The following is a 22,838-nucleotide window of genomic DNA, read 5'->3' on the forward strand; positions in this document are numbered from 1 at the left end:
TCAAATTCTAGTAAGAAGACCAGACTTAATGGTCTGACTGAGACTGGAGGAACCCGGAAAGCATGGCCCCTGGATTCTCTGTTAGCCCAGAGGTAAGAAAATTTCTGAGGCCAACTCTTCAGACTGGGATTGGACTGGACTGGACTGGGGGACATAAAGTGATACTCATGAGGAGTGTGCCTCTTAGCTCAAGTAGATACAAGAGACTAAACAGGCAGCTTCTGTCCAGAGGTGAGATGGGGAGGCAGAGAGGGTTAGGAGCTGGTTGAATGGAAATGGGGAATCAGGGGTGGAAAGGAGGAGTGTGTTGTCACAGTATGTGTAGAGCAATTAGAGTCACATAACAATGTATGTATAAATTTTTATATGAGAAAAAATTAAAAAAAAATCACACAACGCATTACATTGGGCAAATCTGCTGAGAAGAACCTTTTTAAAGTACTAAAAAGCAAAGATGTCACCTTGGGGACTAAGGTAACCTGACCCAAGCCATGGTGCTTTCAATCACCTCATATGACCTCGAAAGCTGGACAATGAATAAGGAAGACCCAAGAAGAATTGATGCACTTGAATTATGGTATTGGCAAAGAATATTGAAAATACGGTGAACTCCCAGAAGAATGAACAAATCTGTCTTGGAATAAGTACAGCCAGAATGCTCCTTAGAAACGAAGATGGCGAGACTTTGTCTCACGTACTTTGGACCTGTTATCAGAAGGGACCAGTCCCTGGAAAACATTGTGCTTAGAAGAGGGTCAGCGAAAAAGAGGAAGACTCTTAATCAGATAGATTGACACAGTGGCTGCCAACAGTGGGCTCAAACATAGCAATGCTTGTGAGGATGGTGCAGGACTAGGCAGTGTTTCATTCTGTTGTACATTGGGTCACTATGGGTCAGAACGGACTCAACAGCACCTAACAACAACAACAGTGAAACATTTGATATGTTCCAGGTATGGGTGAGTACTTTAGTGTATTAACACATTTAGTCTTTGTAATACTAAAAATTCTAGTCATGTTTCAGTGAACTGTATAGACTTCTTTGTTAATTTATTTGTAGTTGTATTTCCTCAGTTATGATGAAATGTTGTGTTGCTGTTATTTGCCATCAAATCGATTCAGGTTCAATATTTTCTAGCAATTTTTATAATGCAAAATAATCACTGGTTATATGCTACTTGTAAATGAATTGAACTCTGCTGCTGTAATTTTTTTCATGTAGTTTAATCCTGTTTTTAAAGTGGCAGTTTAGAGCATATTTAATAACTAATCCCCCCTCCTTTTTTTTTTTTTCACAGTAGGGAGTATTTTGATTAAAACAAGGAACAGGTGACATAAATTTTGTTTCATAGCGAACACTGAGATTTTGGAGACTAAAATCTTTAGTAGCCAGGAACGGAAAAAGATTTCCAACATCAGTGATCCACCAATAGGCTTAATCATTGTGCATTTTCCTAGACAACCCCATTTTCCATTATGTTGTTATAGGATGTCTCATCACTCTCCATCTGAACAAAATGTTAAGTCCAAAGCAAGGAGGTAATATTCTAATCATTTATACTTCTTTCTTTTTAAAATCTATTTATTTCTGTCTCTTTCCAGTGCACCTAAAGTCTTCTCCTTTCTCAGTTACCAAACTATGAAACAAATTCCCCATTCACTTTCATAAACAAGAACAGATCTAAAAACCAAAACCACACCTGTTGCTGTCGAATCGATTCTGACTCATAGCAACCCTATAGGACAGAGCAGAATTGCCCCCTAGAGTTTCCAAGGAGAGCCTGGTGGATTTGGGATTTGAACTGCCGACCTTTTGGTTAGCAGCTGTAACACTTAATACCACACCACCAGGGTTTCCAGAGCAGGTCTGGAAACTGTTAAATCATACAACTCTTAATTCTTCTGCTAAGTCCTGTTGCAGCTTGAACTAGCCACTGATGAGAGCAGGGCTAGTGAGAATTCCACCATTACAGATGCCAGGAGAAGAGATAAACCAAGTCCATCTGGCTTCTGACGACCAACTTGGTTTCTAATTAATATGTAGTATTCATGGCTGTGGAGTAACAATGGTATTGGGCCAGATGCTGTTGGTTTGAGGAATTACTTGAAGTGCCTTCTATTTCGCCTCAGGAGTTTGGAACTAAGCACCTAAAACAGAAAATACTGTGCTCCTAAGTCAACACAGGCGGTTGTTTTTTACTTTCTTACCTGCTGGTCATTAGGCATACATTCTAAAATCTAGAAAATGTTTCTAATGTCAAGTACTCTGTATGCTATAATTTTCTACTGTTGTTAAGAAACATGCAAGATTTGGTTAGGAAGAAACTTGATTATTTTTAGAGTATCTATAGAGTGCCTTATATAACATATATTGGGTTTGAAAATTATATGGTTAAATGATTATGATTATTTTCATTGTCAAACTTTAATGTTCCTCAGTTTTTAAATGTTTTCTAGAATGTTTGGTTTTACTGTTCTTATATTGTTTTAAAGGCCCTGAAAAAATAGCTCCCTAATTAATTCCAATAATAATTTATAAGTTATAATAATAATTTAATAATCTCCATTATTAAAATAAATTTCCAATAACATTCTTGAATTTAAATATGAATCCAGAGTTATATCACAGGACTGAGGGTAGAAGAATGCTGTTGGACACTGAATGTTTTACCTAAAGAAATTGTATTGCTAAGAATAACCCTGTAAGCTTTTTAGTTAGAGTGCCACCTGTCACTCCACTGATGTACACTAAGAAAGTATGAACCTCCCAATGGTGTGCTGAACTCAGAAGGGCTGAAAAGTTTTGACGCTGCATAATCTCTCACATTCATCTTAAAAATACCCCTCTCCTGTGTTGTAACGATGTTTATACATGTAAAGGTTATATGTTGTATTGGAAAACTCTGTTAATGTGAAACTTATACAGAAAAAAATCATTTAGGTTAGATTGTTCTCTTTCTAACTCCCAAACTTACATTTAATTCTTTGACTATATTTGGTATGTTTTATAATATAAACTACGATTATTATAAAGCCTCCTTTTATTCTCTGGTATTCTGGACTTGGAGCCCTGGTGGCACAGTAGTTAAGAGCTCAGCTGCTAACCAAAAGGTCACCAGTTCAAATCCACCAACTGCTCCTTGGAAACCCTGTGGGGCAGTTCTACTCTGTCCTGTAGGGTCACTATGAGTCAGAACCAACCCAATGGTTTTTTTTGTTTTGTTTTGTTTTTTATTCTGGACTTAAGTGACACATCAGATAAAGAGGATCAATAAAGTTCAGTTAGACAGTTTCTTCAGAATTGGCATTTATAGTGAAATCAATCAAAGCAGATGAAATGTTTGGCAAGAAGTTAACTGCTTGTCAAAGGTGTTTAGGCACGACCTAAGGTAAGTCTCTGTACCTACCTTGCCCTCAGTTTTCCTGTCTATAAATTAGAAGCTTGGTCTAGAGGATCCCTAAGATCCCTTTCAGCTCGAAAGTTCCATGATAATAATAAATAATACATGTATTTTTTAAATTACAAATGATCTGGAAATGTACATAAAAATTAAAATTTCTTCAGTTAGTCCTTCACCCTGCTTGGACATTGGTATGGTTAAATGTTTCAGCTTTAGCTCTTATTTCTTCATATGCTGCCACATAATGGATATCGATAGACCTTTTGGGAGAGGGTGAGTAAAGCTTTATTTTTAAACTTCTGTTTTGAGAGATTTCCATATCTTAATAACTGCCCTTATGTTGATCATTTGGAGTCCGGTGTATCTCTTGTTCTTTGCTTTTCTTCTCTTCCATTTGCTCTCCATCTCTGATGAAATACAGATTCTTTGGCTGCACTTTCCTCTGTTCCCTCTGAAGCACAGATTTCAGATCCATTTGCACCAGAACCTACCCCTCCTACTACAACTGCTGAAATTGCAACTGCTTCAGCTTCTGCCTCAACTACTACAACTATTACTGCTGTCACTGCTGAGGTGGATCTCTTTGGAGGTTAGTTAGTCCCATCGCCAGGCTTTAATTTCCCTTTCAGGATTGCTGAAAAGACCTGCGAGTGAAGGTCTTTAAAATATTCATATTATGTAAGAGCATGTCAGAGTGTTTAAGCACTTTTAAAAATGTATATCCATATATATTTATCTTCACTAAACATCACTTTATCTTAATTTTAGCATTTTTAGTACAGACATTGCAATGTGTTAAGCCCGTTTGATTTTCTTTCTTTCTTTCTTTTTTGTTAGGATTTAAATTGCTACTGGAACTCCTGTTTCAGGGATGCTCCTGCCCTTTAGTACCTACATAAAAGTGGTATCAGACTTGTGTATCATATTTAGGTTTGGTTTTTGGCCAGATTAGAACTAGCCCAGATAATACTATTTGGGGAATAGGAAAGGGGCAATCCTAGCCTAAATTACTTCTTAAGATTTAGGACTAAAACTCATCTAAGAGTAGTTCAGATTTGGAGGTCTCTGAAGAGAGTTTAAGGTTCTGCCCTGTTTTCAACTTTAAGCTTATTCTGTTCTTTTACTTGACCCATCTTTGACTTTGGAACTTTAAGAGAACATTTGAATAAGCACTTCAAATTCTGACTGGAAGCAGGTTTAGGTTAGTCTTTTGACTTGATTGTCTAAAAATATGCTTTCTGTGCATATATGTAAATTCTGGGACAGCCACTGATTTACAGCTGTGGACTTGAATAAAATATCCTAGACTCTGCCAGTACAGTATGCCTGAACAAGATGAGCTATCTGAAGCCGTTTTGCTTACATTTTCCCATTGGAATGGCTGCTAATGTTCAAACCTAGAGATGTGGTAATATCAAATACATAATTAGAACAGTGTTACAGTCATCATAGTTTTACATTTCCTCATTATAATATAACATCTTTTCAAGGGCATTTTATGAATATAGTGAAGAAATTGGAGAAAGCAAACAATGGGGAGGGAAGGGGAGACTTGACAGGTGCTGGTGGAGTTAATACATTCCCTTAGGAATATACGCTTACTTCCTGTCACATACCACCATGCTATGTGCCATACCCATCTCAAGTTTGCCAACATTAAAGATGAGCATGCAGCTAGACAGCACCACTGCCACTGTTTCACTCATGAAATTTGCTGCTGCTGTGCTGCCCGGCCATTCGTGTTACAGAAGAGACCTGTAAAACAGTGGGGAGGTGGTGTGGTTTGCAGACCCTGAAATACTTTATTATAAAGAGTCACCCATTATAGGAAGTTAGTTTTTCACTTATACCTCTATAGCTTTTGAAGCCAAAAATTAAAGTTTTAGGTTTAGCTTAAATTTATGAAATCAGTTTCTTCCTCAACCCTTCCTTTTGTTGTTGTTGTTTTGTTTGTTTTTGGAGTTGGATGTGTGCAGCTTCTTAAAGGCTGCAATTAACAGAATTGCAAGGAAAATGGAAAACTGGGATAACAACAATTGTGTGCTGAAATATTTTTATATCTGTAGCTGTTTAGGTTTTTGTTTTTCAGTCCATTTGTAAGCAGATTAATTAGAAATTAATCAACTCCTTCTTGCTTCCCTCATAGCCTAAGATTTTCTTCCTTGAAATATTCTTTGTGCCATTGTACCTTTCATGCTTATCATTTATTACTACTTTGACTAACTACGTTCGTCAAGCAGAAAAATCTGCATGTTTGGAAATATTTTCATGATGGCATTCTTTTTACCTTTAAACACAAGTTTAAAGGACTAGTATTGCAGATAATCAGTATAACTTAATGCCAAAGAATGGGGCTGTCCTTGTGATTTCACCAGTACCCTCTCTAGTCATCTAGCTGGGAGATGAGTAAGGATGAGCCCATCTGTGAATCTGAGGACACTTGTTTTTATTGGTCTGTATAGTTCTGCAAAATATCTCCTGGCCTCTGACAGCTATAAAATCTACGTCTTCTATGCTCTGTAGTCTACATGTGTCATTATCTGTTTTATGGCTTTCAGTGATTTTCCCTAATTCCTTTCATGTCCTTTATGGGTTTATGAGAAATAATTTAGAAATGTGATTTTAAATAAAAACCTTACGGAACTAATAGAAGAGTTCAGCAAAGTGGCAGGGTTCAAGATCAACATACAAAAATCAGTTGGATTCCTCTGTTCTAACAAGGAGAATTCCAAAAAGGATATCAAGAAAACAATACCATTTATGATAGCCCCCAAAAGGGTGAAATACCTAGGAATAAATCTAACCGGAACATAAAAGACTTATACCAACGAAAACTACAAAACACTGCTGGTGCAAGTAACCAAAAGAGACCTACGTAAATGGAAAAACTTACCATGCTCAAGGATTGGAAGACTTAACATCGTGAAAATGTCAATACTAGCCAAAGCGACCTATAGATATAATGTAATCCTGATCCAAATCTCAACAACATTCTTTTATGAAATGGAAAAACTAATCTCCAGCTTTATATGGAAAGGAAAGAGGCCCTGAATTGCTAACGCATTATTGAACAAGAAGACAAAGTAGGAGGCCTCACACTTCCTGATCTCAGAACTTACTGTATAGCCATGGTAGTGAAAACAGCCTAATACTGGTACAACAACAGACACATAGACCAATGGAACAGAATTGAGAACCCAGAAGTAAATCCATCCAGCTACGGACAGCTGATCTTGGACAAAGGGTCGAAGTCCATTCAGTGAGGAAGAGATAGTCTCTTTAACAAATGGTGTTGGCAAAACTGCATATCCGTTTTGCAGAAAAATGAAACAGGATCCATAACTCACACCGTACACAAAAACTAACTCAAAATGGATTAAAGACCTAAACGTTAAGCCTAAAACTGTAAAGTTCCTGGAAGATAACATGGAGACAAAGCTAGGAGTCCTAATCTATGGCATAAATACACTGTCAATCATAACGAAAAATGCACAAACAGAAGACAGACTAGATAACTGGGACCTCCTAAAAATTAAACACTTATGCTGAAAAGAGTAAAAGGAGAACCTACAGACTGGGAAAAAAAATTTTGGCAACAACAAATCTGACAAGGGTCTAATCTCTAAAATATATAGAAAACTTTAACACCTCAACAACAGAAAGACAAACAATCCAATCAAAAAACGGGCAAAGGACATGAACAGACACTTCATCAAAGAAGACATTCTGATGGCTAGCAAACACATGAAGAGATGCTCATGATCGATCATTAGCCATTAGAGAGATGCAAATTAAAACTACAGTGAGATACCATCTCGCCCCTGCAAAAATGGCACTGATCAAAAAAAACAAAACAAAACAAAAGAACAAATGCTGGCGAGGGTGTGGGGAGATTGGAACTCTTATACACTGCTGGTGGGATTGTTAAATGATACAACCACTATGGAAAATGGTATGGTACTTCTTCAAAAAGCTAGAAATAGAAATACATATGATCCAACAATCCCACTCCTAGGTATATATCCTAGAGAAATAGAGCAGTGACATGAATAGACATATGCACACCCATGTTCATTTCAGCATTATTCACAATAGCAAATAGATAGAAACAACCTAAGTGTCTGTCAACAGATGAATGGATAAACAAGATGTGGTACATACATACAATGGAATACTACACAACAAAGAATAATGAGTCCATTAAACATCTTATAATATGGATGAATCTGGAGGCCACTATGCTGAGTGAAATAAAGGACAAATATTGTATGATACCACTTTTATAAAAAGTCAAGAACAGATTTACACACAGAAATCAACATTCTTTGATGGTTACCAGAAGTAGGAGGGGGAGGAAGGGAGAATCACTTACCAGATAGTAGACACGTGTTAATTCTGGTTGATGGAAAAGATAATACACAATATGGGGCAAGTTGACACAATGTGACCAAGGTAAATGAAGACAGTGATGGGTATGCAAGAATAAAGAACAACTAGAGTAAATGCTATAATGTATACAATTCTGCAACAACAATAATAGCAACCAAAAATTTGTAAGTGGTTACATAGGTAGACATGTATGCTATATAGGTGTCGGGGGGCATATAGGAGTACGCGCACATGATGTAAAGGTACAGTTGTGGGCATTTGTGTATACATATTTGTATGTGCTAAATATATATTCATATATATCATGGAGCACATGGGCATAGCATAGTTTATAAAGATAATGTTCTGCATCTTAGTTTGGTGAGTAGCACCTGGGATCTTCAAACCTTACGAGCAACCATCTTAGTTACCAACTATTGGTCTCTTCCTGTCTGGAGCAAAGGAGAGTGAAGGAAACCAAAGACTCAAGAAAGCAATTGGTCTGCAGGACAAATGGCCTACACAAACCACAGCCTTCTCTAGCCTGAGACCAGAAGAACAAGATGATGCACAGCTACCACTAACAACCACTCTGACAAAGGACACTGTAGAAGATCCCAGTTAGAATGGGAGAAAAATGTAGAACAAAACTCAGATTCATAACACCAGACTTACTGGACTGGTAGAGACTGGAGGAACACCCAAGACTATCACCATAAAACACCCTTTTAGTCTGGAACTGAAGCCACTCCTGGAGGCCACCTTTCAGCCAAATAATAGATTGGCCTATAAAATAACCAGTAACACCCATGACAGATGTGCTTCTTAGAACAATCAACTATACAAGACCAAACAAGCAACATTTGCCAAAAAGCAAAGATGAGAAGGCAGGGAGGGGCAGGGAAACTGGAGAGATGGAAACGGGGAAGGCAGGGTGGAAATGGGGAGAGTGCTGACACATTGTGGCGATAGAAACCAATGTCACAGGAACAAACTGTATAAATTGTTGAATGGGAAACTAATGTGCTGTGTGAACTTTCACCTAAAACACAATAAAATGTTAAAAAAAAAAAAAAAACCTAAACTTACATCTCTTTGGCTATTTTATGTGGCCATTTTTTATATTTTTTCTCTCTAAAGTGAGACAAATGGTAGAATTCTAGAATGACTTCAGTTATATTTTGTTTATACTGCTTTAAGAATACGTTCTTTTGAAGTTCTGTGTAGCATTTTTGGAAACTTGGTGGCATAGTAGTTAAGAGTTCAGCTGCTAACCAAAAGGTCAGTGCTCCTTGGAAACCCTAGGAGGCAGTTCTCTGTCCTATAGGGTCACTGTGAGTCGGAATCGACTCGACGGCAACGGGTTTTTTGTTTCAGGTAGCATGTTCAGCAGTAGTAAGTACATTTCTTGAGAAACGAGCTTAATGAATTTCAATTTCAGAAAAAGGGTTAATTATTTTATTTTATGAATGTCAATTCATGAATATGAAATATTAAATTTTTCTTGCTATTTTAGTCCTATATTTGCATTACAGATCTGGAGAATTGGAAATTTCTTTTGTTTCTAAATATTCAGATTGATATGCACATAATGTTTTAGTCATTTTGAGGTAAGTCATAAAAATTCATTTCAGATATTTTGCATTTACTAAATTTAAGAAATAAAAACTGCTTTCTATGTTCATGCAGAACAGGACTGGGAGACAGTGTTGTGCTTTAAAAAAAAAAAAAAAGTAAAATTTAAAACTACTGATAAAAATAAAAGACCCAAACCCACTGCCTTCAAGCCAATTCCAACTCATAGCAACCCTGTAGGACAGAGTAAAACTGCCCCATGGGGTTTTTTTATGCTGTAAATCTTTATGGAAGCAGACTGCCGCATCTTTCTCCCACAGAGTAGCTGGTGGGTTCAAACCAAGGACCTTTTCGTTAGCAGACCAGCACTTTAACCACTGTACAACCAAGGCTCCTAAAATAAAAGACAAAATCCTTAAGAGATCTTATTTTTCACTTAAGAAAACTTTACTAACAATAGCACACTGGCTCGTGACAACACAGGGTTTTTCTACACTAGAATGGTAAATTGATGCTGATTCCTCTACAAGCTTACCAGGGTACCCTTTTGATCAGCTGTGTCAATTTGTGAACAAGCCCTCAAGAGGATAATAATCTATGAGTACGAAGCTAAGTGTCTGGAGAACTAAGAACTTAACTCACAAGCTTCATTTTGTATTATATTATCAAGCCAAGTTAATCATCGTTCCTTAAAACAAATCCTTAAATATAAGTACTTACAACTAGATTTCACATAAGAACCTTATAATCAGGGACCTCTGGGGAAGAAAAGGAATTTGATAGGTGACTCTTGGGCTATTGAGAATGATTGAAACTTCTGTGCAGAGCATGTAATTTAAAATGGCTTTTGTGACTGGAGAAGACTGAAAAAAAGTGTCACTTCTTAAGAGTTGTAAAAAGACAGTCACGTGATAAAAAGTTTGAGAGTAAAATCCTCCCTTGAGTGCTAGGGGGAACAAAAGTCTGGTCTGTGGCAAAGTCAGAGAACAGTTTGCTGACCTTAGTTAAGGCCTGGACTAAGTCCATAATTGTAGAACAGTAGGAACATGCATTTCCAGGCCAAAAAAGGGGCAAGATGTAGAAATGAACTACAAATAGGTGACAAAGGAAAGAGAACTGGATCAGAAACAGCTTCGGTTTTTAATACTGGGTGGATAGTACTGCCATTGATAATGAAAGAAAACTAGGTATTTAGCGACATTTTGAAGGGAGTAGACAGCTAAATTGATAATGTTTAATTTTAAGTTACAGGAGAAGCATTAAAAAATGTCTTACAGAAAAAGAAAAAAAAACCTCTCCTGAGGGTAAAATTATAAATACAAGCTTTACCTACTTGTTGTTGTTAGGTACTGAGTTAATTCTGACTCGTAGTGATCCTACAGGACAGAGTAGAACTGCCCCATAGGGTTTCCAAGGCTGAGCTGTAATCTTTACAGGAGCAGATCTCCAGGTCTTTTCTGTTGTGGAGGGGCTGGTGGGTTCCAACCGCCAACCTTTTGGTTAGCAGCAGAGCGCTTAACCATTGTGCCACCAGGGCTCCTTCACCTACTTACACGTAAGTGATAATTACCCAACCTCCTCTTATACTTTTTCTTTGTTCTTCTGCCCCAGCTCCTAGGGTTTTCATATTCTAAGTCCTGCATTGTGGTATCCTTAATGTGGCGTCTGGGGAAGTAGGACTATCCTATCCCTAATATATTTTTCATACTCTGGCATTATTTCTTTGGCCTCTCTCCTGACCTCTACTTGGAACATATACTCCCTCAGTGTAGCTGAGGGAAGCAATGAGATCAAATTAATCTGTGAGATGAATAACTGATTGTCCCCGTATTCCTTCTAGGTATACTTCTGTCCTTGTAAATGACTTTTGAACCCAAATGAGTCTCTGATTTGATGTTTGTTATTCCATGTAACACTGCCCCTCAGGCTGTTACTAAATTGTGTTGCATATCCAGATCAGTTCGGGACATGATGGGTTAAACTAACAAACAAGAGTCTTGAATGTAGGACTTCCTAGAGGGTAAACCTCCAGGTAGGGGGATATACTGTGTAGCATTTCCTAAGCATATGTGATGAATTCTCATTAATGGCTGGAGGAACAGTGTTCTAGGAACCCAGTAGATACTGTGGAAGACAGTATTTTGGGTGAGGCCTATCAGGTAAGTGTTAGGTTCTGGGTGGAGGTTGATCCCTAGTCTCCAGGAGTTTCTTCTACCAAACCGGTCATGCTTATGATGGCTTTGTTCCTTTTCTAGTTTTGAAACCATGGAGTTGCTATGCAAGTTCCAGGATTTTTTTTTTTTTTTTTTTTTTTTAACCATAATTAACATGGTTTCTTGGTAGAAACACATTGTGAACCATTTGTACACATCAGCTGTTTATAAGTTGGGTTCGTTTATAAACTGGGGATGCCTGTATATTAATGGATGTTATAATATTTTATATAGCATTATAAATAGTAATGCACTTATAATCTTAAAACATGAAACTGTATTATAATCAATTGAAAACAGATTATTTTTCAAATAATTAGAATAATACAATAATATTTGAAAACAATCAATTTAAGTAGATATAAAGGCATATTGTCATTCTTTAATTTCATTATCTATTTAAAACAAGTTGATTGTATCTGCAAATACTTTTCAAGGATAGTGAAGGCTTAACTCTTATCAATAAACAATAAACCTTTATGTTAATAATGTTATTTTACCTATACTAGACTGTAAAAAAATTTGAACTAGAATTGTTTGTTTACATTACTACCACATATTTAATTTTATTGGCATTAAAGAAGACTTTCACGTTTCCTAGAAGCCACTAGTCAGAGAGGCCATAACAACACAGTGAATAAGTATTACCTGGACATCAAATTTACTGTCTTAAAGTACATAATAAAGTTATTTTTGTGTTTTAATCTTCACATCCATTAATTTCTAATGATCCATAAAACATGCTTCTCAGAGCCCTTATACAATGAGAATCTTGTTACTTGGATCCTCAGAGGCCTCAGCAGTATCAACACCGTACTACTTGCATGTAATTAACATGAAGGGGCGCAAAGAATAATTGTTTTATGACCACAAACAGTGCATGGGCCATAAAAATGCCTTTTGAAAAATTCATGTTGTATAAGGGAGCCTTCTTCGCAGTTTAACTTGGTTCTTTTACTATATTTTCTTCTCTTTTTATTCTTTTAATTTCTGTTATTTTAAAAACTGCACCCAAGATGCCTTTGCAGCTTCTCCTGGGGAGGCCCCTGCAGCATCCGAAGGGGCCACCGCACCAGCTCCCCCAACCCCTGTAGCAGCAGCACTTGATGCATGTTCAGGAAATGGTGGGTGTAAAGTCATGAGCCAGTCTGTTATGTTTCTGTCCTAACGTGAAACCCCTGTAGTTAGATGTGACCATGTGTTTTTCTAATTTTAGTTTCTTCTAAGTATAAATTGTCATTCATCATAACTGAACAAATAATCCCAGCACTGAAAACATTAAGACAACAATGTGCATACTTATCAAAATTGACAATTTCTCAAGATTGACAATTTTTGTCAGTACAAGTATGCTCTCTTAATGTTTTTTTTTTTTTCTTTCTCTAATGCTATATTACACTCTAACACTGAGTTCAAATATATCGGCATGTTGTAATGAATTTTCAAAGCTACCAAACTGACCATATTAAGTAAGGATTTGAAGAATAAGGATCTCTGATCCTAGACTTTAGGCTAATCTTACCATACTTTTGAAGTCTTTCAGTTTCGTAGCTTGTGGTGCCTACTCAGTTTACTTTTTCTTTAGAAAAACGTTCCAATCACTGACCCCAGCTAGTAGGATAGTGGTTAAATCTAGCAGTCTAATGCCTAACTAGTTTGTCACTGTATGTGTAAGGTGTCTCTTACCTGTAGTTATAGCAACTCTCTTGTCTCTTTCCTTACTGATGCTGTATGTGTCTCCACTTTCCTTTCCAAAAGACCCCTTTGCCCCATCTGAAGGTAGTGCAGAGGCTGCACCTGAGCTGGACCTCTTTGCAATGAAGCCTCCCGAGACCAGTGTTCCTGTAGTTACCCCTACAGCTAGCACAGCCCCTCCGGTTCCAGCAACTGCTCCTTCTCCTGCTCCCGCCGTTGCAGCTGCCTCTGCTGCCACTACCGCTGCCACCGCCGCCACCACCACTGCCACCACCTCCGCCACCACAACCACCACTGCTCCTCCTGCTCTAGATATCTTTGGTGGTAATTTTTTGTTGTTGTTTTACTCTTTTTCCTCTGGTGGATTGAATTCTGGTACTGCAGGTACACAGCATACACATCTATTACTGCATGAACACTGTAATTAAATGGTTCTCTAGAAACCATTTGCTGCTTAATTCAGAGTTCTCCAAAGTACCAGTTCAAAGTGCTAAGAGCAATGCTGTTTCAGGCTTGTTTGTCAAGTTGAGTGAAGGCATGTGTGTTCTTGGTCTTAGATTTATTTGAGTCTGCTCCTGAAGTCACTGCAGCGCCTAAGCCAGATGCTGCCGCTCCTAGCATAGACCTGTTCGGTACAGGTAAAACCAAAGCAACCCTTTCTTTCAGTCTACTTTCCTGAGATGTTTTCATGTTTAAGCTCTTTCTACTCACCTGTGATAATACATTTGTTAGATTTTTGACTTTGATTTCAGCTTTCTACTTACTTCTGCTTGGTTTTGGTTTGTTTCACTTTTGGAAGATGCTTTCTCCTCTCCACCACACGGGATCTCTCCTGTGCCTGAGAGTTCTCTCACTGCTGACCTCTTATCCGGTGAGTGCTTTTGCTGCGGGTGAGCCTTTGGAGACGTCTTGGGGGGGTTACGCATGGAGAGGCAGAGACGAAAATATGCATTTTTGTCTCGAGTTCTTTGAAACTCAACATTTATTTTCAAAATCTCATTCTTTGGCCCATCACCAACTGATGAGGATTAATATTTCCACTCTAAGGCTGATGAAACTTCTGTTTCATACTAAAACCTCTGACCTCAAGAAGTCAAGTTTTATTTTCTTCTGGAAAGTATGTATTTTAAAATGCATTTGCCTTTTCTTAACTGTTAAGATTGTCTGCAGTCTGACTATGAGGAACATGAAATCTAAAGATGCCATTTGTCAGGGCTCATGGTTTCCTTTTGTTTGGGATGACATGCCATTTTTCCTGTTCTGTGCTTCACTGCAGTGGATGCATTTGCAGCACCATCTCCTGCAACCACTGCCTCTCCAGCAAAAGTGGACTCTTCAGGTGTGATAGACCTTTTTGGGGGTGCGTATCTCTCCTCCTTTACCACTAAAGGCATCTTTTTTTTTTCCTTCCGAACAGTTTTTAGACCTTCTATTTCATTATACTTCTTCATTTTCTCTTTTGACTATATGAAGTTATTTTCATCTCTTAAACATAAACTTAAGTTTGACGATCTTTTCCATTTCTTTGCCATCACAATCTTCATCTTCATCAGCTCATCATAGTTTTCAGTGCATGGCCTAACTAAACCAGATCATTTTTCATTTGAAATCTTTGTGTTTTCAATGTTTTGTTCATCCTAATGTGGAAGACACTGATTGGGATTTCTGCTGTTATTCTTGGTGATCCTGGCCTGCTGGCTAAATCCATGTTTCTGAATTCTTCAGAGCAATATAAACATCAACTATAATTCAGAACTGAAAAGAAATAAGCCAATCAAAACTAAAAGTGTAAGCTATAGATGTCATACATTATTCTGTAAGGTTTAATTATGTATGTTGAGTTTAATGTTTTAAAATCCTTCCAGAAAAAATGGAAGATGTTTCACTGATTTAAATGTATTCTTTTCTTCCTTTATGTGTTATCCAAAGGCAGAGAGATTTACTGAATTAACCCTTGGAACTACTCATTTGAATGATACATCTGAAATCTTCCATTAGCAGTAAATTTACAGGAAAAAGTATAGGTCAGAAGTGATTTCTTCATGAATATCTATAATGTCTGTGGCTTTTGGGTAAAAATATTGTTCTTAGCAAGTTAAACTTACATTGAATATCTACTGTATATTGAAGTATTATGGTATACACCATGAGGGGCTACAAAGATGTCATGATCTGTAATGCTAGGATGTTTAAAACTTGTGGCAAATAAGCAATAAACTTGGCATATAGGTACAGGGAGGGCTGCTGCTGCTACTTGAATTAAGTTCATTGTTTTTTTTAAAGTTTAATGGAGTTCTAATGGTAAAATTCTATTTTATTGTATTTTGACAAAAATTTAAAAACCTTGATTCCATTTTGATAGATGGCAGGATTTAGTACAGAAGTTTGATTCTTAAAAGAAGAAGAATTCTCTTAATCTTACAAAGAAGCATTCTTAAATATTTTAGAACTTTTTTTTGTTGAGAGAATAAACTGATGAGAGTATAATTTAATTCATTCAGTCATTTCACATGTTCGCAGGAGACAAGTTCACCATGCAAAGTGTCATTTGTCTGTATAACACTTAAGTTACTTCCTGTATTTACTGTTTACACCCTCTCTTTTTGCTGCATAACGGACAATGGATAGATGCATTTGGAAGTAGTGCTTCTGAACCCCAACCTGCACCTCAGGCTGCTTCTAGCTCCTCAGCATCGGCAGACCTACTAGCTGGTAATTAATTAAATTAAAATAAAATGGCATTTTGTGGAAGTTTGGATCTCTTTTTATAATAACAGATATTACATAAATTGCAGGATACATGTTTTCTTTCCCTTTCAAGACAGAAAATTGAAAAATAAGACATTGTGTAATAGGAGGTTGATTATGTTACCCCTGTGGCTCCTTGGATGTTCCTAATCTCCCTCCCTTTGAGTTAGCAAGTTTCTTATTGTTTGTTTACTAAAAAGGTAATAGCCTTATGTAGTAATTTGTAACTTGTATTGCCTGTGCCTATCTTTTTTTTTTTTTTTTTTTAAGGAAAGTATGGGGAAATATACCATGATGTTTGACAATTGGTTCTGTAATATATGAATTACTGTAGGAGAAACTGCTAAAAATTTCTACCATTGACTTGAAGCTGCTGCTACATATGCCTCTTCTTTAACAAGCTGATCATTTTTCTACCTGAAAATTCAAAGGGTTTTCAGTTTAACAGGACCATAATGTGGAATAGATTGGCACAAGATGCCTAGGATCATTCCTTATTGCCAGGAGAGTATAGATAGAATAAAAGGAAACATTTCAAGGAATCAGTATAGTAAAAGCCAAATATTGGTCTTCCTTTGGGACAAGACAAAGTGTGCTTAGTAATAGCCAGACCTAGAAATTACCATTTTTCCAAGGAATGCATCTTCCAGTGGCAAGACCATAGTAGTGAGTTTCAGGTTTAGGTTGTCAATCAAATTTACAATACCCTGTTGGCTTACCCAGCTCTGAGTTAGAAGGGTGCATATTAGGGAGCACAGCAGTAGTTTCACAGAGGCCTCAGACACTTGGATAAAGCTTCCATTGTGCCCAGTCACTTCAAGGGATGCATTTTTGTCAGGAGGTTAACAAGGGCCTGGTGAGAGTGCAGGTCACATCAGGTCGGGGAAGCTACCATGTCTAGGATCTCTCAGCTTAAATACCCTGCTAGGCATGTAGCCACTGTTAGGAAAAATGACTAGTGTCCATTTTTTAATGTAGCTGTAGTTCATAAATTACAAGTTGTACAATAAACAATCCTGATATCAGGTATAGCAGACCCTGAAGGATCCTTGTCAACCTTCAGAATTGTAGGAAGTTCGTCTTGAGGTCAGATCTTTCCTCAAGAAACTAGAGAAGCAGGCACCGCCCAGCTGTTACCCTTTCCTTCCACCAGTAATTCAAACTGGTTATCTTTCCCAGAAGCCCTGGGTGGCACAGACACTTTGCACTCATCTGCTAACCTCAAGGTTGGCAGTTTGAACCTACCCAGCAGCACCACAGAAGAAAACTTTGCTTATCTGCTTCCATTAAAGATGACAGCCGAGGAAACCCTATGGAACAGTTCTACTCTGTAATGCATGGGGCCGCATTGAGTCGGAATTAACTTGATGGCAGTAGAGTTTTTCTTTTTTTTCTTTCCCAGTGGCAATTGCGGTTCTTTTGTGTCTTTCCTATCATCTCCAGACTACTTTGCTCTAACATGACTGTCTTGTTTGCTGAATCCACTTCATACCAGTGACTACCAGGTAATATTTTCCTGCCTGATGAGGGACCAGGGCCCCACAGTGATGTTGTTGTGGATTTCTGAAATTGCAAATATGATCAGACAACACAAACCATAGTTAATCACTTGGGGACAGACTGCCAACTTGCCTAGCTGTTCCTCTGGCCCCAATACTCTTCATAGCAGTTGCAAGTTGGCCACAGAAACATTCAAGCTCTTACTAAACTAATGAAAAGCTTAATTCAGATTTTCAAGGTTCCACAATAAGATTTTAACAGGCCACCGAAATAGCATACTTTTAAATGGTGATTTGGGGGAAATAATCTTTTTAATTTTTAAATAAGATTACTAATTAGGACGCTTTTACTTTATAGTTGTAATTCAGGTTGAAATGGCATATTAAATCAAATATTCTGACTTTTTACAGAATTCTAACAAGTCTATCTTTCTTTTCTGGGTGCCCCTCCCTTGCCCAGGATCTCAAAGTGGGGTTTGAAGCTTACCAGCTAGGAGCCTGGCCGAGGGTCAGCCACTGCTGGCCTCTTCCAGTGCTGCAAAGCCACATTGTCTTTCCCAGCACCCTCAGTCCTCTGTGCTCCAGGGCTGGAACCTGAATAGAGAATTAGCTTTCTATAAGAGCCCAGCACTCTCAGAACTGGAGCAGGCAGCCCAGTCAGAGCCAGTGAGAAGAGGGAAAGTTTCCATCCACTTCCAAGTCAGAGGGCAGTTGCAGAGTCAAGAAACAGAATGCAAAACATGTCTGGAATAAGCAGAAGGGTTTCCTCACTTACTGCTAAATACAAGAGTGGGTACCTGAGCCTGAACTTCACAGCTTGGTGTACAGACAGGTCTCTCTGGCTTAAAAGAAGGAAATACACAAAGAGCTACAAGTTAGATCATTTCACTGAAAACCAAAAACCAAACCACATTCATTGCCATCGAGTTAATTCCAACTCATAATGATGCTATAGGACAGAGTAGAACTGCTGCGTAGGGTTTCCAAGGCTGTAATCTTTATGAAAGCAGACTACAGCATCTTTGTCTCACAGAATGGCTGGTGAGTTTGAAATTCCAACCTTTCAGTTAGCAGCCAAGCACTTTAACCAGTGAGCCACCAGGGCTCCTTATTTCACTGAAAGGAAGCTTAAATTATTCAATTGTGTTGTCTGTTCTGAAATCTTAGTAAAATTGAGTTGGAAAGATGAAAAAGAAGTGATGAAAGTGACAATATCATTTACATAGGTTTTATTTACTCTGCATTTCTCCTTTTACTGCATCTTGTGTGACTTTTAGTAAATATACTTTCTTTCCTTGTTTTTTCTATTTTAATGTCATACTTGTTCAGGTAATACAGCACCCAGAAGCCATGTTCTCTCTGAAGAACATCATGTAATAATGATATAATTCTATCCTGTGAACTAGGACCAAAGTTTCTAGCAAAATACCTTGCTCATTTTACATATGAGTATGTGTAATCTATCTGATTAACTAAATACAGTTGACTGTTTCTGAGTTTTTACATACATTTTTTTTTATGAATATCAGTGGTAGAACAAATATTTGGGGCACTGTGTTGTTTTGGAGCCTGTGGCACAGTGGTTAAGAGTTCGGCTGCTAACCAAAAGGTTGGCAGTTCAAATCCACCAGCCGCTCCTTGGAAACACTATGGGCAGCTCTACTCTGTCCTGTAGGGTCACTATGAGTCAGAATTCACTCAATGGCAACGGGTTTGGTTTTTGGTTTTTGTGTTGTTTTAATATGCAGTGAACCAAACACTTATGTGTTTGTGTGTGTGTGTCTATGGGGCAAGGCCCTGCTGATTCCACAGGCAATGGAAATAAAAAGGAACATTTTTAAAAAAACAAAGATAAATGCAACAAATCATGGATAATATGGGATCAGGTTTAAAGCAGAAATTTGAACCAAAAAGAGAGAGAGAGACAGAGAAAGAGTTGTATTTTGTAATGGATTCTCTAGAATTGTATGTTATTGGTTTTTAGTAGTAGGACTATTTTGTGAAAGAATTAAAAAAAGAAAGGTAACCCACTGACTCAGTAATGGGAAGTTTAGACGGTCCAGAAGGTCTTAGTCACTGGACTGTGGACCCTCCCCCAACTAAGGTCAGATTTCTTTTGAGGGAATAAATTTATATATAAATAACAAGGGAAGGCAATACATATGTAGTATATAAATGTTTGAAATGAATTTTAGAGATTTTTAAACCAAAAATTAAGAATTATCTTGAAAATGGGGAGAAAGAACCCCAAGAGTATGGCCCCCGGACACCCTTTTAGCTCAGTATTGAAGTCACTCCTGCAGTTCACCCTTCAGCCAAAGATTAGACAGGCCCATAAAACAAAATGAGACTAACTGGGCACACCAGCCCAGGGGCAAGGATGAGAAGGCAGGAGGGGACAGGAAAGCTGGTGATAGGGAACCCAAGGTCGAGAAGGGAGAGTGTTGATATGTCGTGGGGTTGGCAACCAATGTCAGAAAACAATGTGTGTGCTAATTGTTTAATGAGAAGCTAGTTCTCTAAACCTTCATCTAAAGTACAATAATATAATAAAGGAGAGAAAGTTTTATCAAAAAATGGTGTGTAATTTAATATTAGAAAACAAAGACAAATGAATAGCCTCTTAAAAATGGATGTATCTCTCTTAAGAACCAGTTATTCTTCTTCATTCAAATGTAGTTCTAGAACTGTCAAAGCGAATTCTGCATGAAATGTCATCTTATTTTCCTTCCACCCCTCAAGTTAAAATTTTAAGTTTTATTTGGTGTGCACAGTATGGTGAAACTAGAGAAATTCTGGAGAAGACAACTGGTGTGGCCCATGTGGACAGACTAAAAGAATAACTCTCTCCAGCTCATGAGATTACTGCTAGGACACAGATATTATCCATATCCCAGATGGAGTCTGGCTGGAAACTTGAGAGTTAAGTTTTTAACGGATATAAGGAAATATTATTTTATACAGTGAAAAGTAAAGCTGTCAGACTCCTCTCAAGATATACTATCTGAAAAGATAGATGTTAGAAAGATATAAAAAGATTCCTAGATGACAGATATAAAAATGTATTTTTAAAGGAAATTAGATGAGTTGAGGGATATTCCTAACTTCTCAGACTGACATGAAGCAGGACATCTATGTCCTTCCATAATAGACATAATTCTGACATGATTGAACCCAGAATTTGCCACATCCTATCCTTAAATCCAAGGGAAGGGAAGGATATGGGTAGGCCCCATGAGGCCCTCTGTAGTTTTGCATTCTCTGTTAACCACATTATACAGGTGACTTTTTAGCAGAGCCACAGAAGTCCTTGAACTGAATTTAAAATACAAAAATGTTCAGTATAGAATTAATAACTAAAAACTTCCACTTAATGGGAAGGTCTGCAGTAAACAGTTCTACCCATCCTTCACAGGGGTGGGAAACAGCCTGAAAATTGTCAGACAAAACGCTTTGAGGCTTTATTCCTAGATAATTGACTATTTCAGGTTTATCTTAGCAAATGGAATATATTAACAACCGATTGTACCACTGAAAATGATGGGAATGATATTGTCTTTAGGTCTTTAGCATAATAGAGCAAATGTGAGTGTTGAGGCGGTGTGTGTGGGAGTGTGTTTATCTACCAACAGTTTTAAAATATGATTCTTCAAACCCGATATGACCTGATGTGTAGACTGTGATTGTCAGTTTTGATATGTCTATATCAATAAAACTTCGCAAGTGTGTAGGCTGTTTCCTTTTAGATATATTCGTAAGACTAAGTGTCTATGATAAAAAGCAGTGTGTCAGTAGATGGATTATCACCCCAAGATTGGCAAATCACTTGTAGCGTAGGACAGTTTCAAATATACCTGCAGGAGAGCCAAAAGTCTATTGATTATTACCTTATTTTCAATTCCACAAAACATCTTTCTTAATAAAATTTAGAACCATATAGAGATGGATGGTGTGGGTTTTACTACTTACTATTATTCTACGTTCTAAAACTTTTCCGTCACTTAACAGGAGGAGTACCCCAAACTCTCTTTTAATGGCTGTAATTTTCCTGTTTAGTTCTTCATTTGGAGTAAAGCAATAGATTTTTTTCTGCAAGGTAATCAGTTGGTCTTTTTATATAACTTTATAGTTTTTATTAGTCTAGGTTTGTGAGAGCAGCTACTCCATAAGAAGTTAGTGTAATGGAAAAAAAGTCATCTTGCCAGGTCTCTTTCAAGTTTATAACCTATACAAAGGGTACAACTCTGTTATTACTCCTTGCTGTGGGGAAGAGGCCATGCAGTATAGTGTGAAGAGCCTAAACTCTGGAAGATTCAATCATGGAATCCTGGCTCTGCTATTTGCCATCACTGTGACCTTGGGCAAGTTATTTAACCTCTCTGGCCCACAGTTTCCTCATCTATGAAACCTCATGGGGTTGTTGGAGGATTAAATAAGATAATGTATGTTTTAGGTTGAGCCATATAAACTTACTGGTTTTGTAGGTCCAAATGGTCGAATATTGGCAATTTATATAGTTCAGATGGTTAATCCTAAGTGAATGCTTAGAACAGTGCCTGGCACTGTTAGCTCTACCCGTTACTTTTTTAGAGAAGACCCTAATTTGTTTTCAGTCAATAGTGTTATTTATTCACCTGTATAGGTGCTGTATTTACGTTATCATAAAGTGGAATTCAGTAACACTAAACAGATAGGCCCTGTATGTATAAATGCAGACTTTTTTTTCTCTCTCTACTACTAAATCTTGGCTAGGTGTTTTAACTGCTTTTTGAGTTACTTCCTCCAGCCACCAGATGATAAGATTGAATCAGATGATGCTAAGGCCTTTTCCGGCACTAATATTCTTTGATTTTAGAATAAATTGTTCTCTCCTTGGCCATGTTTTAAGAAACCAAGAGTCACGTTCTGTTCAGTAAAGTTCAAATGATTTTTTTCATTATACCCAGTTCTTATGGAGTAGGTGTTCTCACAAACCTAAAGTAAGAAAAACTATAAAATGATGTAAAATGACCAACTGATTATCTTAAAGAAAAAATCTATTACTATCCTTTAAATGAAGAACTAGACTTTATTGAAGTTTATTCAATTCAAGTTCAGTGTTCACATTCACCTGTAATAGAGCGACACCATAGAACAATTGCCTAAATTAACCACAGCCATATTCCAACTTGAAGTATAGGAGAACATTAAAATAAAAGGCATTAACAGCCATCAGTCTTCACTCCCTAAAACCAAAAAAGTCACATCCACAAAAAAAATTACTTTTTGTCCCTCTTTACTTCATAATAATATTAAAGATTTGGAGAATGTCTTTTCTGCAGACGGAAAGTTACATGAAA

The 22,838-nt window shown here is 37.4% G+C and overlaps 1 protein-coding gene across 5 annotated transcripts in view; it reads left to right on the forward strand.

Annotated features, from left to right (window-relative positions):
* The window catches only part of SNAP91 (synaptosome associated protein 91), a 173,394-nt gene that overhangs the window by 124,374 nt on the left and 26,182 nt on the right, over nucleotides 1-22,838 (forward strand). For 3 of the 5 annotated variants that reach the window (XM_004386043.1, XM_004386042.1, XM_004386045.1), the window contains 8 exons: nucleotides 3,660-3,674; nucleotides 3,823-3,990; nucleotides 12,574-12,681; nucleotides 13,316-13,576; nucleotides 13,810-13,890; nucleotides 14,052-14,123; nucleotides 14,529-14,612; nucleotides 15,881-15,964. The exons of 1 other annotated variant lie outside the window; for it this stretch is intronic. In XM_004386043.1, coding sequence (XP_004386100.1) covers nucleotides 3,660-3,674; nucleotides 3,823-3,990; nucleotides 12,574-12,681; nucleotides 13,316-13,576; nucleotides 13,810-13,890; nucleotides 14,052-14,123; nucleotides 14,529-14,612; nucleotides 15,881-15,964 — 873 coding nt within the window. The remainder of the gene's footprint in view (nucleotides 1-3,659; nucleotides 3,675-3,822; nucleotides 3,991-12,573; nucleotides 12,682-13,315; nucleotides 13,577-13,809; nucleotides 13,891-14,051; nucleotides 14,124-14,528; nucleotides 14,613-15,880; nucleotides 15,965-22,838) is intronic. One more of the 5 variants, XM_004386044.1, reaches the window with a different exon arrangement.

The sequence above is a fragment of the Trichechus manatus genome, unplaced genomic scaffold, assembly GCF_000243295.1.
Source record: "Trichechus manatus latirostris isolate Lorelei unplaced genomic scaffold, TriManLat1.0 scaffold00154, whole genome shotgun sequence".
Classification (NCBI taxonomy): Eukaryota; Metazoa; Chordata; class Mammalia; order Sirenia; family Trichechidae; genus Trichechus; species Trichechus manatus.